Source organism: Notothenia rossii, assembly GCF_949606895.1.
Source record: "Notothenia rossii genome assembly, chromosome: 2".
Lineage (NCBI taxonomy): Eukaryota > Metazoa > Chordata > Actinopteri > Perciformes > Nototheniidae > Notothenia > Notothenia rossii.
Window position 1 is genome coordinate 26,326,318 of NC_136904.1, and position 13,795 is coordinate 26,340,112.

Genomic DNA, 13,795 nt, shown 5'->3' on the forward strand with positions numbered 1-13,795 from the left:
GGTCCTAAGGAATTCAAAAAACATAGAAATAGTGATCCAATCAATTCAGCATTGTAGAAGTACACTTAAAAGGTAAGACACACCTCTTTATACATCATCTTAGTGCTTTTTCTATTTTGTAAGAATATTTTTAAAGAGATTTCTGCAGTTTTTATTGAAAAGTGATATTTCTTTTCAATAGCTTCAATTTGATGTCACCATTGAGTTCCAATCACTATATTTCACTACAGTGTGTGAGTAAGATACATCTCTTATATTGGCTTTTAGGGCTTATTTTTAGTCTACAAATATTGTTATATTCTTTTTTATTAAACATCAAGATTTATTTTCAATACCTTCCATGTCATCACACCAGGAGACTCTGAAACTGGACACACCTTTTCCGGGGGAGTTTTCGAGCAAACATCTCTGGTCCCAGTACATCACACTCATACTGTCTGGAGCTCCAAAAGATTTGATATCTCCATTCTCCAATAATATTTCCTAATATGTCCTTTTTTTAACTCAATTTTAATGTAAATGATATCTGTGTGAACAAATAGTTTGTCAGTCTTATTTCTGTAAACTAATTACACACTGAAGAGGCATGACTCACTTGTGTCACTGGAAATAAAGTAATACAGTTGTGGTTAAGGGTTCTTGTCACCTCATAACTATTATTTAATGGAAATGAGTCTTAAGATGACTGACTGTCAACTTTATGCTTACAATGGACGTAGCTTTGCTTTCACTGTAAACTATTTCCCCTCTCTGCTAAACTATTAGTATAAAACTCTGCAATGTACACATCTCGGGCTCGCCCTTTCAATGAATGACTGAGGTGCTGTTTATTTTCCAGTCCGTCTTTGTTTTGTTACTTTAAGCACCATGTCTGTCAGCCATAGTGTAATTATATGGCGACAGAGACACAGGAGGGGGGGAGGCGTTGGAGACAGCCTTCTCTTTCAGCTGCTGTGAGCACCGCACCGCCTGAAGCTGCTCGCCTCTTGAACAGCAGCCAAGAGACTCTTCCACTGCCGTTTAACCCCTTAGATCACCCAAAGAGGTCTTTTTCCCAGCTCACCTGACGCCTTGCTGAAAATTGTTCTTACCCCAGAGGCAGACTTGAAAAGGTCATGGAAAGTGACGGACGTCCTGTTTGTGAAATGTTTTTATGAACTATTACTTATTATCAGTCATGTCATCAAATGTCCATATGTGAAGTCATTAGTCACACATTGCTACTTACAAGTTAAATATAAAAGTGACCGACAGTTAAATGTGCTCAGTCAAGATGTTGTTTAATATATTGCAGTCACTCTCACAACGGCAAATACGAACTATAAGCAAGCATGATAGAATAAAATGTCCTGAATATGTTAGAAACGATTCAAATTCAAACATTATTTCTATGGCAAAAAAAACAACTTCTGTAGTGGCATGTAACTAAGCATTTGGCTATTCTGCGTTCTCCTATATCTATAGGCCTATAAATATTTAAGCACAAATAAAAGGATGTAAACAAAGACTATAAAACTAAAACCAAGGAAAACCCAGATGGAAAAATAGGCCAAGCTGGTTTATATGCTCAAAGACCCAACATAATTATCTAACAGTTTATAAAATGTATACATTTGAGTTTACAACTTAATCTCGCAGCTCTCATAATTTTGATAAAGACAACCTCATGAACAGAGAAATGTTTAGTCACTCCAAGATCCTTTCTGCACTAGTGAAGATAAATATGGCAACAAAATAATGTCCTCCAACGTGGCTTCTTGTTTAGAGTTTTGACCATCAAAAATGGGTACCACTTTACAATAAGAAAGGGTTTATGAAAAGTTTCATGCACCGTCTGTTTTACCTTCACAATAGTCCGATATAAGCATGAAGAATAGTCCACAAGGCACCAGCACAACAAACACGGCAGAGTTTAAGTTATGTTCCCCGGATGAGCTGAGCAGGCTGAGTCCCTGTAGCATCACGGAGCTGCTAGCAGAGACACAGGAAACTAACAACAGCAGTCACTGGAATGACCTGTCACTCAATGTGCCCTAATTTATGCATAACTTTCAGTCTTAATATAACTTAAACAAATTATAAATGGTAGTAACGCATTAATAAATGGTGATTCGTTTTACACTTTACAAGGCTCCCTTTTGGCAGTTATAAATGTTTGTAACTCATAAATAAATGGTCATAAAGAGATGCCAAGAAACATCAAGATGGATGGGGGGAGAATCAGACCCGGTGCCGTGGGAGGGCCAGGCCCTCCTATTTGACATTCCTGCCCTCCCCCAATAAACACGTTTTATATTATTTATAACACTTTAAAAAAAAAAAAAAAAAAATTAAATTATAAATAAACTGTGAACTTTAATGCTACGATGTATGTGATGTCAGATGGGTAATAAATGAAAAACAGGTATGAATTACTATATGACAGTAAAACAAGAATACAGTTTAAAAGGGGAGTGATTTGTAAAATATCCATAAAGAAAAAGTAAATCTGTTTCCAGGTCTGTTCTCAGGTGTTGAGAGATGTATCCATAGATCTCTTAATATTTCATTTCATTTTCATTTCAAACCTTTATTTAGACAGATTAGTCCCTTGAGATCATCGATCTCATTTACAAGGGAGACCTGCATCATTTAGTTCCACATGAAACATAAAAACAACATACAAACAACAGAGGATATCATATTTACATATTCAACATTTACAAATACCCAGAGTGTCAGAAAGCATTTCATTTAGACATGCCTTAAATACATTCAAAGAAATAAAAATGCTCAATTTCAATTTTGCCTGTAGACTGTTCCAAGCAAGTGGAGCTGCGCACATAAAAGCTGTCTTACCTAAGACAGTCCTTACTCTTGGCACATCTAACAAGACTATATCCTGTGATCGCAGACAATAGCTGCTTGCAACTTTCTGCTTTATCAATGAACAGATATAATACGGGAGTTTGCCCAACATAGCTTTATAGATAAAAGTGTACCAGTGACTGAGCCTCCGTACAGTGAGTGATGGTAAACCTGCCTTGGTATACAATGTACAGTGATGAGTAAGTGCTTTACAGTTAGTGACAAATCTCAGAGCACTATGATACGCAGCATCTAGTTTGCTTAGGTAGTTGGCAGGTGCATTCATATACAGCAGATCACCATAGTCCAGCACAGGTAAAAAGGTCACAGTGACTAGCCTTTTCCTGGCCTCAAGCGAGAAACAGGACTTATTCCTGAAAAAGAAACCTAGCCTAACCCTCAGTTTTTTAAGCAGGTTATTGACATGAAGTTTAAAAGAGAGACAGTCATCAAGCAAGATACCAAGGTATTTGTAACAGGCAACAACTTCAAGTTTTGTTCCTTGCGTTGATACAATATCTAAAACAGGCTCTGGTGACTTTTTAGCTTTTGAAAAGAGCATTATCTTGGTTTTATCCACATTTAAAAGAAGCTTTAGTTCAGAGAGCTGAGTCTGAATAATGTTAAAAACAGCCTGTAATTTAACAACCGCCTCCTGAATGGAGGGACCTGCACAATACATCACGGTATCGTCCGCATAAAAATGTAAAGTAGCTTCATCCACATTTTCACCTAAACTGTTGATATATATGGAGAATAAAAGTGGACCTAAAACAGAACCTTGAGGAACACCATTAGCAATGTTTAACCACTCAGAAGACAGCCCATCAAAGTGAACACATTGGGACCTTTCAGAGAGGTAGTTCACAAACCACCCCACTGCATGGCTGGATATGCCAGTACTGAGTAGCCTCTGTTTTAAGACACGATGATCAACGGTGTCAAACGCTTTGGAAAGGTCAATAAACAGAGCTGCACAACTCTGTTTATTATCTAGCATACTAGTAATATCATTTACCACTTTCATTGTTGCAGTGATGGTGCTATGTTTCTTCCTGAAGCCTGACTGATGTTTAGACAGGATATCATTTATACATAAAAACTCCTTTACTTGTTCACTCACAAGTCGTTCGAGCACCTTAGCCAAAACTGACAATTTAGAGATTGGCCTATAGTTATTTAAAATAGTTGCCTCCCCTCCTTTCAGTAGAGGCAGGACATAAGCAGACTTCCATACTTTAGGAATTGTATTTGTGCTGAGGGAGAGGTTAAAAAGAGAAGTAAGAGGTGGAGCAATAAAATCTGCAGCTATCTTTAAAAAGAAAGGTTCTACGTTGTCCGGGCCAGCCGGTTTCTTAGGATCTAACTTGGATAGAGCTTCATGGACAATACCAACAGTTAAAGGAGTAAAACTGAAAGGGTTTTCCAGACCACATTGTTCAGAGTCAAGGACTGGAGCGTTCACAGAAGCAGAAGCACAGTCAGTGACAGAATCAAACAGAGAGCCACAAGAGACAAAATGCTTATTAAAGCAATTTAGCATGGTGGCCCTGTCTGATATAATGCCAGATGCTGTGGTGAGGTACGGAGGTAGCTCATTTGGGATATCACCAGTGGAAATCGATTTTATGGCTTTCCAAAATTTACTAGGATTATTCAGGTTTTCTGTGGTAACTGACAAATAGTACTTTGACTTAGCACTTTTGACATTTGAAGTAAAGCTATTCCTTAGCTGCCTAAAGCGTAGCCATTCTACCTCTGAGCCTGATTTCCTAGCCTTTGCCCAGGCATTGTTTCTCTCATGAAGGAGACTGGACATTTCAGCAGAAAACCAGGGATTGTTTCGTCCCTTCACTCTAAATTTACGCAGAGGTGCATGTTTATCTATAATTTTTATAAAACCAAGATAAAAATAAGACCATGCAGTTTCTACATCAGCACACAGATCGATTTTTCCCCAATCAAAATCAAACAGGTCATGTAAAAAACCCTGCTCCACTAAGTGTTTTTTATCTCTCTTTGTGATGATGCGTGGTTTAACTTTTTGGACCTTAGTGTCCCTAATTGTGGCTACAACACAGTGGTCACTCACATCATTAGCAAATACTCCCACAGATGAGTATTTATATGGAACATTTGTTAAAATTAGATCAATTAAGGAGGATTTATTTGGGGACTTAATATTTGGGCGAGTAGGACTGTCTATAATCTGAGTAATGTTCAAAGAGGTACACAGGTTTTTAAAATCCTCTGACACAGAAGTTAACCAATCCCAATTAAAATCACCAAGCAGCACTATTTCCTTGTAGGAAAGTTGAGATAACAGTTTTGCCAATGAAGATAAGGAGTCCTTGACAGCCGAGGGGGCCCTGTAGCAACCCACCACCATGACCTGTTGACCCTTTGTTACTTCGACATTCACAGCTAAAAATTCTAGTTGTTTACTAACAGATTTGGAAACCATTTTTGTTACACAAAACTTATTTTTGACATAAATGGCAACGCCACCACCTTTTTTAGGACGGTCAGTGCGATATACATTGTAACCATTTATGTAAATGTCAGAGGCCAAGATCGATTTGTCTAGCCACGTTTCTGATAAGACAATGACATCAGCATCAGTTGAACTCGCCCAAATACGGACAAAATCTAATTTAGGTAACAGACTGCGCACATTTAAATGAATTAAACCTAACCCCGATCTAGAACTAAAATCAGCAGGAGTAGCTATTTGACTAAAACTACCAGGTGGACCCGGATTTGGCTGTACATTTCCTGATAGTAACAACAATAAAAATACCAAGCACCTTTTCCTCTTAATCAACACACATACATTTTCAGCTGTTCTAGAGTCACCAGCAAACTTCGCAAAAGTGAGATTAGAGTTCAAAAAACAATTCTGAAGGACCATTGTGGCAGGCATGTGAGAAAGACAGACATTTGACGAAATGAATGTCCGCGACAGTGCAACTAGCAATTGTTTGTGCAACCCATCCGAACCTGTACAGGGGATGTCCACTGCGGGCGGCAGAACGGACCCGCATCCAGCAGAATTGTCAGGATGACTAGCGAACTTCTCCTTGTCCAGCACAGTCAAAAAAAGGCACAGCAGAAACACGACATTTGCCATTTTCCCAGTCCAGCTCAACAGCATCCACGATGTTCCCGAAGCAAAACCACGTCAGGACAGCAGCAAGGAAATAGGCAATCAGCAGTGTGGCAACACTCCGGTTTCTCCGCGGTATCTCCAGACCAGGCCTCCCCCGCACAGTAGCACCCAACAGGTGGGAGTAGGCCTCTAACAGCAGGTGGATAGCGGCCTTCAGCCGTGGGAACCACCACCAGCAGAAGCAGAAATGGGTGGACGGCAGGCCCTCAAACCGCGGCAGATCCTCCACAGATCAATGGCGTTAAAGATGGAACATAGATGGACATAGATGGAGCCTAAGCCGGAGAGCTAGATCTATGCTAACAGATGCCAGATGCTAACAGGTAGTGGGAGCCTGTAAAAATTGCGACTGCCTCACGCGGTTGTTTTTACGGAGTTAAACAGACCAAGCATGATGAGCAGTAACAAGGGAGAAATAATCCACATCGTCCCACATCACTGAGATCCTTCGTCAGAAAGGAGCACCGGGGAAACAAGGAAGAACCTGGATGAAATAAGAGAGATGTGAAACACTGACAGGGCTGCCAACACTCACGCATTGCTCTCAAAGTGCACCAGATTCACGCTTTTAACTTCAATATTAAAAGAAAAATCTTGTCCGCCCCCCACAAAAATAGCAATTTACACCTGCTTACACCTATATATCGTGAGCTGATTATCGAGGCTTCATTGTAACAATCGCGGGTGTACTGTGTATGTGTTATGCCCCTAATATGGGGAAAATATAAGACAAAGGAAACAGAGACGATGTTAGCTTGCTTCAAGTCTTATGTATTATGCCCGCCAACAACATGGTACACATAGCACAATGTATAATACAGAACATGGATTCTTGATATAAAACAACCACTAACAATGCGCGTACTGCAAACATACATCCAATTTAACACACAAGATGTCACTTTTTAAATGCACAGTACAAACATACATATCCAAATTAACACCCAAACTCCCCTTCTTGGAGCTAAACTACACTATCATAGCTAGCTGCGCTAGCATAGCTAACGGCGCTCGCAAAGCTAGCATACACAGCTACAACAATTACAGAACCTAGAGAAACCCTCCAAAAATACCTCTAACAACTATCACTATTCACATTAATATTATACACAGTCAGTCTACATATATAACGTTTCTCACGGATGAACTCACCTAATATGGGGAAAATATAAGACAAAGGAAACAGAGACGATGTTAGCTTGCTTCAAGTCTTATGTATTATGCACCCGCGGCAAGCAACACGCGCCCTCTGCTGGACAGACCCGGAAGGTCATCAACCATGACATATATCTATTACACACTCCCCTTCTAATCCACAATATTATGCCTACATGTCAGCAACATCTATAACATTTATTAAACACATACCACGCTCACTGTTCAGTCTGGCAAAAGTGCACACACTCAATTTACACATTTAAGCCCTTGGCTTAGTAGAAAGTCCATCATTGTATGACAAACATATGTTCACAAGCTCTCCGTTTGTTTTTGTTTTTTACAGTCCCTGAATGTATGTTGTGTGTGTGAGTGCTCTACTTCTTGTTGCATATGTGGCCAGAAGAAACGGTCTCGAATATGCATTATTTCAGGCTAAACATGTTTAGTACATTTACCTATAAAGTGCAATGTTACAGTCTGGAACTCTTTTCATACATTTGTTTTTGACCTCATTTGTCACACATAGTTTCAACATAGTCCGTTGCTACCTTGTTAACAGTTCTGCCTGTGCAGCATGTCCAAGTGAACTACACTCCTTTAAAACAGGTGAGTGAGATATGATTGACTGTAACAGTGTCATGTAATGATATATTGTGTGAAAACACAGCCCATAAATGTATCTCATGTCAACAATCACTTTGAATGTGACCTCTGCCGTCCATTTTCCTTTTTATGTGTTCTTTGAGTGTAATGTATGTGCATTTACTCAGTTCAATGGTGTGCAATGTCACTACCCTCATATCCATAGTACTGCTGAAAGTGGTATGGCGGTACAGTGTGTGTCCATGGCACCTTTAAGTTTGTATGCAGAGGTGGTGCTTTTATGTTGTAGCAGGCTGGTGAGCCAAGCCTATCATATGTGAAGACCTTTGGTCGTCTGCATTGTCGTCGATGCCCTTGAAGCTCCTTACTACTGGGGTCACTTTGAGCAGGTGATGGGACAGCATTCTCCACAGGTAGATCCTCAACGTAGCTGTCATTCTCCACAGGTAGATCCTCAACGCAGCTGTTTTCAACGTAGCTGTCATTCTCCACAGGTAGATCCTCAACATAGCTGTCCTCAACGTAGCTGTCCTCCCCCTCCGGCAAGTACCCAACTTCGTGTGCCATTTCTTGTTCTTTCTCTGGCTCAGCTGACAGGTTTTCCTCAGAGTGTATGCATTCAAGCTCCACAGGTGTACTAGTGCACGCAGGATTCACTGTCTCAGGTGGGCATGGATTTGATTGCTGCTTAAGTGGTGCTAGATAATACTCATCATCCTCTTCCTCCTCCCCTGTTTGCTCCGCTTCCTCATTTCTCTCCACACTCTTTCTCTTTGCACGTGGCTGTACTTGAGTTTCCAGCGGCAGGTTGTCACATGGGAGGAGAAGATTACGATGTAAAACCCTTGATCTCCCTGTCCCTCTCTCAGGTCTGAGTTCATAAACAGGGATATCTTGACTCACTTGACGCACAACTGTGTGAATAGCATCTTCCCAGTGATTTCTCAGTTTGCCAGGACCACCGCAAGGTGTCATGTTCCTGATTAATACACGATCACCAGGCTGTAATACTGAGCTTCTCACCTTACTGCCATAATGTGTCTTGCTTCTCATAGCAGCTTTGTGAGCATTTTCTCTTGTGATCTCGTATGCCTCCTCCATGCCCTGCCTCCACTTTTCCATGTAACGATGATGATTACTGTCCTCTTGCTCCACGGTCAAGTCGAACAGCATATCAACTGGCAACCGTGGAGAGCGTCCGTACAACAGGTTGAAGGGTGAGAAACCTGTTACATCACTACGAGTACAGTTGTAGGAGTAAATCAGTTTATTTAGTGAGTCTTTCCAGTTAGTCTTTTGTCTCTCTGTGAGGGTCTTTAACATCTGGAGTAATGTTCGGTTAAACCGCTCGACCTGTCCGTTTCCTTGTGGGTGGTAGGGAGTGGTTCTCGACCCAGCAACTCCACAGTACTTTTTCAATTGTGTGAACAATTGGTTTTCAAATTCACCACCCTGATCATGGTGTATTCTTGTCGGAAAGCCGAATCTCAGCACATAGTCGTTAAAGATTTTTTCTGCAACTGTTTTTCCTGATTTGGAAGTCGTGGCGTAGGCCTGGGCAAAACGTGTAAAGTGGTCAACAATTACAAGAATATATTCATAACCACCCTTACATTTGTCAAGGTGCAAGAAATCAATTGAGACAAGCTCAAACGGTTGAGTGGTGACAATGTTCGTCAGTGGCGCTCTTGTCTGACGGCTTGGTTTCTTGTGCTTGAGGCACACACATCTCCTCATGACATAATCTTCGATTTCTCGTTGCATGTAGGGCCAGTAAAACCGGTCCCGTACCAAAGATGTAGTCCTGTCTGCACCTTGATGGCCCATTTCATCATGGAGCTCCTTTAATACTGTACTTTTGTGCTTTTCTGGAAGCACAAGCTGTGTTCTGTTTGAAGTTTTCCTGTACAACACTCCACTCTCATTCATCTCCAACTTGTCCCACTCTCTTAGCAGACATAAGATTTGTGAACTGAGTTGTTTGAGTTCTGAGCCTGATGGCTTCTTTTCTGCCAGCTTGTACTGAATCACTGCTCCAACATTGGGATCATTTCTTTGGTCATGTTTGATCTGTCCTATTGTCAATGGAATGATGGATGCATCTACAGTTAATGCTGCACAACTTAATGAGACACCCATGGACCATGACACACTGGATTCATCCTGGTTCTCCACTGCTTGTGTAGCTGCTCCAATCACATCATATGACATTTCCTCTGTACACTCATCCATGAATACTTCCACGTCCAAAGGCATTCTGGACAGACTGTCAGCATCAATGTTTTCCTTACCAGGACGGTATTTAATTATGAAATGGAAGTCTGCCAGTTCTGCTACCCATCGACAACCTGTTGCATTCAGTTTGGCAGTGGACAGTACATATGTAAGTGGGTTATTGTCACTGTAGACGGTGAAGAATGGTGCATAGTATAGGTAATCACGGAATTTTTCTGTGATTGCCCATTTGAGGGCAAGAAACTCTAATTTGCCTGAGTGTAGATTGTAATTTTTCTCTGCTGTTGTTAAAGTACGTGAACCATAAGCAATCACACGAAGCTTTCCATTTTGCTTTTGGTACAATACTGCCCCCAATCCCTGGTTGGAAGCATCGGTATGGAGGACAAATGGCTGTGAAAACTCTGGGAAACCTAGAACAGGAGGCTGCGAGAGACAGTCTATCAACTGTTCCAATATTAACTGATGCATGTCAGTCCATTTGATGGGTGTGTTGGATGAAACTCCTCTACTGTTTCTTTTTGTTTTCGTTTTTTTCAGCATTTCAGTTTCTGTAGGTGCTTTAAGCAGGTCATACAAGGGACAGGCAATACGTGAAAAATCTTTGATATACTGCCTGTAATAACTTAATAGTCCCATTATTGCTCTTAACTCACCGATAGTTCCTGGGTGTTTGTTTTTCAGGGCCGTTACTGCAGCAGTATCGGCAGGGTCCACTCTATTTCCCTCAGCAGACACAATTCTTCCAAGGTAACGTACTTGTGTTTTAAACAGGTCACACTTTCTGGGCTTTAGTTTTATCCCATACTCCCTCAGCCGTTGCAGCACCCTTCTGACAGCATTGATATGATCCTCAAATGTCCTGCTAAACACAAGAACATCATCAAGATATGGCACACATATTTCATCCCTTAAGCCCTCCAAGCACTCTTCCATGCAGCGCTGGAATGCTGCAGGGGCATTCATGAGTCCAAACGGGATTCGTACCCACTCATAAAGGCCCCAGGGGGTCACAAAGGCTGTTAGGTGTCTACTGTCTTTGGCCATGAAACCCTGGTGGTATGCCTTACCCTGGTCCAGCAGTGAAAAGAGTGTGTTTCCTCCCAGGTTATCCATAATGTCCTGTACTCTGGGGATGGGATGGCGATCTGAGTGGGTTTTCCTGTTGAGCTCCCTGTAGTCAATACATAAACGTAGAGTTCCGTCCTTTTTTCTTACGCAGACGATTGGAGAGGAGTAGGAAGACATGGACTTTTCAACCCACCCTTGTGCTATCAAGTCCAGTAAGTAATCTTTCATCTCCTTGTATAAGGGTTTTGGAACAGAGCGGTAGGCTCTTGACACTGGCTCAGCATCTTGTAGTGAAATCTTCATTTGCAAGTTTTCCACACAGCCTATGTCGTCATCAGACTTGGAAAATGAGTCTGATTCTTCTCTTAGCATCTGACTGACTATTTGTCTCTGGTGTTCATCAAGGTGAGTCAAATCCACAGGAGGATCCCACTGCTCATGCACAGGGGGGCTTTCACTGGAGATCTGGGCGTTGACATGGTGGATTGATGCAGCAGGTTTTTGGTCTGTTTTAAATATGTTTGCAGGATATACTGATCTGACTGACTGTACAGTTCCAATAATAGTTCTTGCTGCCATCGTAATGTCATGATTTGTTGTGTTTTGCACACTAACAATAATTCTTGGGACTGTATCTGCCTTCACGGACACAAGAGTATCACAAAACTCTAATCCTTCAGGCCATTGTGGGTTCTCATTTGGCTCAAAAAACAGAGTTTTATCCTCTTTGAAAAATGGAGCCTGTACTCGACACTCGAGTTGAATGGAGTTACGTTTAGGCACACTAACTCTCTCATTTGCTGTTCTTACGTTATAGTCACATGTCTGTCCTACACTCACAGCATTAATAAAGGCTTTTGCTTTGTTTTTTCGAAGATGAGGAAAGGCAATTTTTACTGCCTGTACAAGCTTCTCTTTATCCCCATGTCTTTTCTGGCCTGGCTGACTGGCTATCACAAGGTGCTCAATGACATTAAAGCCAATAATGGGACACTGCTGTTGGTTACCTTTTAGCACTAGCATGGGTATTAGCAACTCGGTATCACTTGCAGTAAGTTTAAAGGACACTTCAAGCCAACCAACATATGGCATTTCTGTACCATTGGCCGCTTCAATTTGTAAAGAGTCTATAGGGTCAATTAGCTCTGCTACATCTCTTAGCGGTACATCAGTTAGATGGCTTTCTTTCCATACCTCATCTATAGCACAAATTTGTGAGCCTGTATCCCAGAGGGCCTGAGTTTTCTGTTCGTGTAGGAAACACCTGATGAGGCACTTGTTCCCTACTAACTCTCTCACAGTAGCTGTTTTTTCTTTTGCAATATTTTGTTTGTGCTTGGATTTGTCATGTGACTGTGTCGCTTTCTTAATACCTGAACATGTGTATGTCTTACAATGCCTTTTGTGTGCAGGCCAATGGTTCTCCTGACATTCTTTAGAACAATACAGTTTAATTTTGCAAGTTGAACAGTATTGTAGTTCCCTACTCTTTTTCTCTTCATTGCAATTTGCACAAGATTGGGACTTATCTGTGTGGCCGGTTGCTGCATGTCCCATGGGAGCAACCCCTCTTAGTTTAAAGGGCTCCGCCTAGTGGGTCCCTCTACCCTCTGTGCCTTACAACCTGCTCTGAAATGTTCACTGCTTCCACACCTAAAGCAATGCTGACAGTACTCTTCGCCTGCATGAGTACAGGAAACACACCTAGGTCGGGGGCGTGGTGCTGGGTAGTATCGCTGCGGTGCATACCCTTGTTGAAACTGAGCCGTTTCTCTTACTCGTGCCGGGTGGAATGCCGGTCGGTACTCCTGCACTGCTGCTGGTGGCTGCTGGTGGTACACGCTGTTGGCATTGAATTCAGCCCTATAGGGAGAGGGTTGTTGGGGTGAAAACACAGGATAAGGGGTGGAAATATTAGCTGGTTCTCTGCTTGGTGAGGGATGCTGTGGGGGTGCAGATGTGGCCGTTTGGATCGTTTCTCTGATTTGGGAGACCTCAGCTCTCAGGGCTTGCAACAGCACCATGTCAGAGCGCATTCCTTTGATTTCTGACAGCAGATCAGTGGGCAGAGTAACTGTGTTTTGCTGGCTGGTGCTTTTCATTTCCACCGGAACTTCAGTGGACTTGACTGTATTCACATTTGTTACTCGTGATGGGGCAGCAAGTTTCTTTTTATCCTGTCTCTCTTTTTCATTGGTGTACGCAATGTTCACTTTCTCCAGCAGCAGCTCATCCGAAGTACTTATCTGCATGAGGAGAGGCTGCAGGTCACTTTTAATATTGTCATTCTGTAGACCAGTCAGGACAGTATGCATGAAGAGACTCTGGACTAGTGCTGGGTCATATTTTAGGTTTGACTCGGCTTCTTGAGAAGCAAACAGGATTTTCTGTCTCATGTCCATAGTTCTAATCAGGAAGTTTTGAGGCGTTTCTTTACTACTCTGAACCTCAGAGGTGAGTTGTTTGTATAACTCTGTGGCACCTTTCTCCTGGTAATGAGACCTGAGAATTCGGCGAAGGGCAGGCAGTGTAAGGTTTTCCTTCCCTTCAAGGTAACTCCGTAACTGCAGGCCTGGTGTGATGGCACGGATTACTGCATCAATGATCTCTGACTCTGGGTAGCCCTTACTAAAGCCATTTTCAATTTGTCTGGCCAGACTAGAAAATGTGAGCCTATCATTTTGTCCTGGCTCGCCTATTTGGCCTGCGATC

General features: G+C 41.9%; 1 protein-coding gene across 1 annotated transcript; it reads right to left on the reverse strand.

The window, feature by feature from the left end:
• Positions 1 to 6,629: 6,629 nt before the first annotated feature.
• Positions 6,630 to 12,640, reverse strand: LOC307029506 (uncharacterized protein; the record flags this gene model as incomplete). Its single annotated transcript, XM_079665591.1, has 2 exons — positions 6,630 to 10,125; positions 10,669 to 12,640. 2 exons carry the CDS (start codon positions 12,638 to 12,640, stop codon positions 7,946 to 7,948), a joined length of 4,152 nt encoding a protein of 1,383 aa, XP_079521717.1. The 3' UTR covers positions 6,630 to 7,945.
• Positions 12,641 to 13,795: the final 1,155 nt, after the last annotated feature.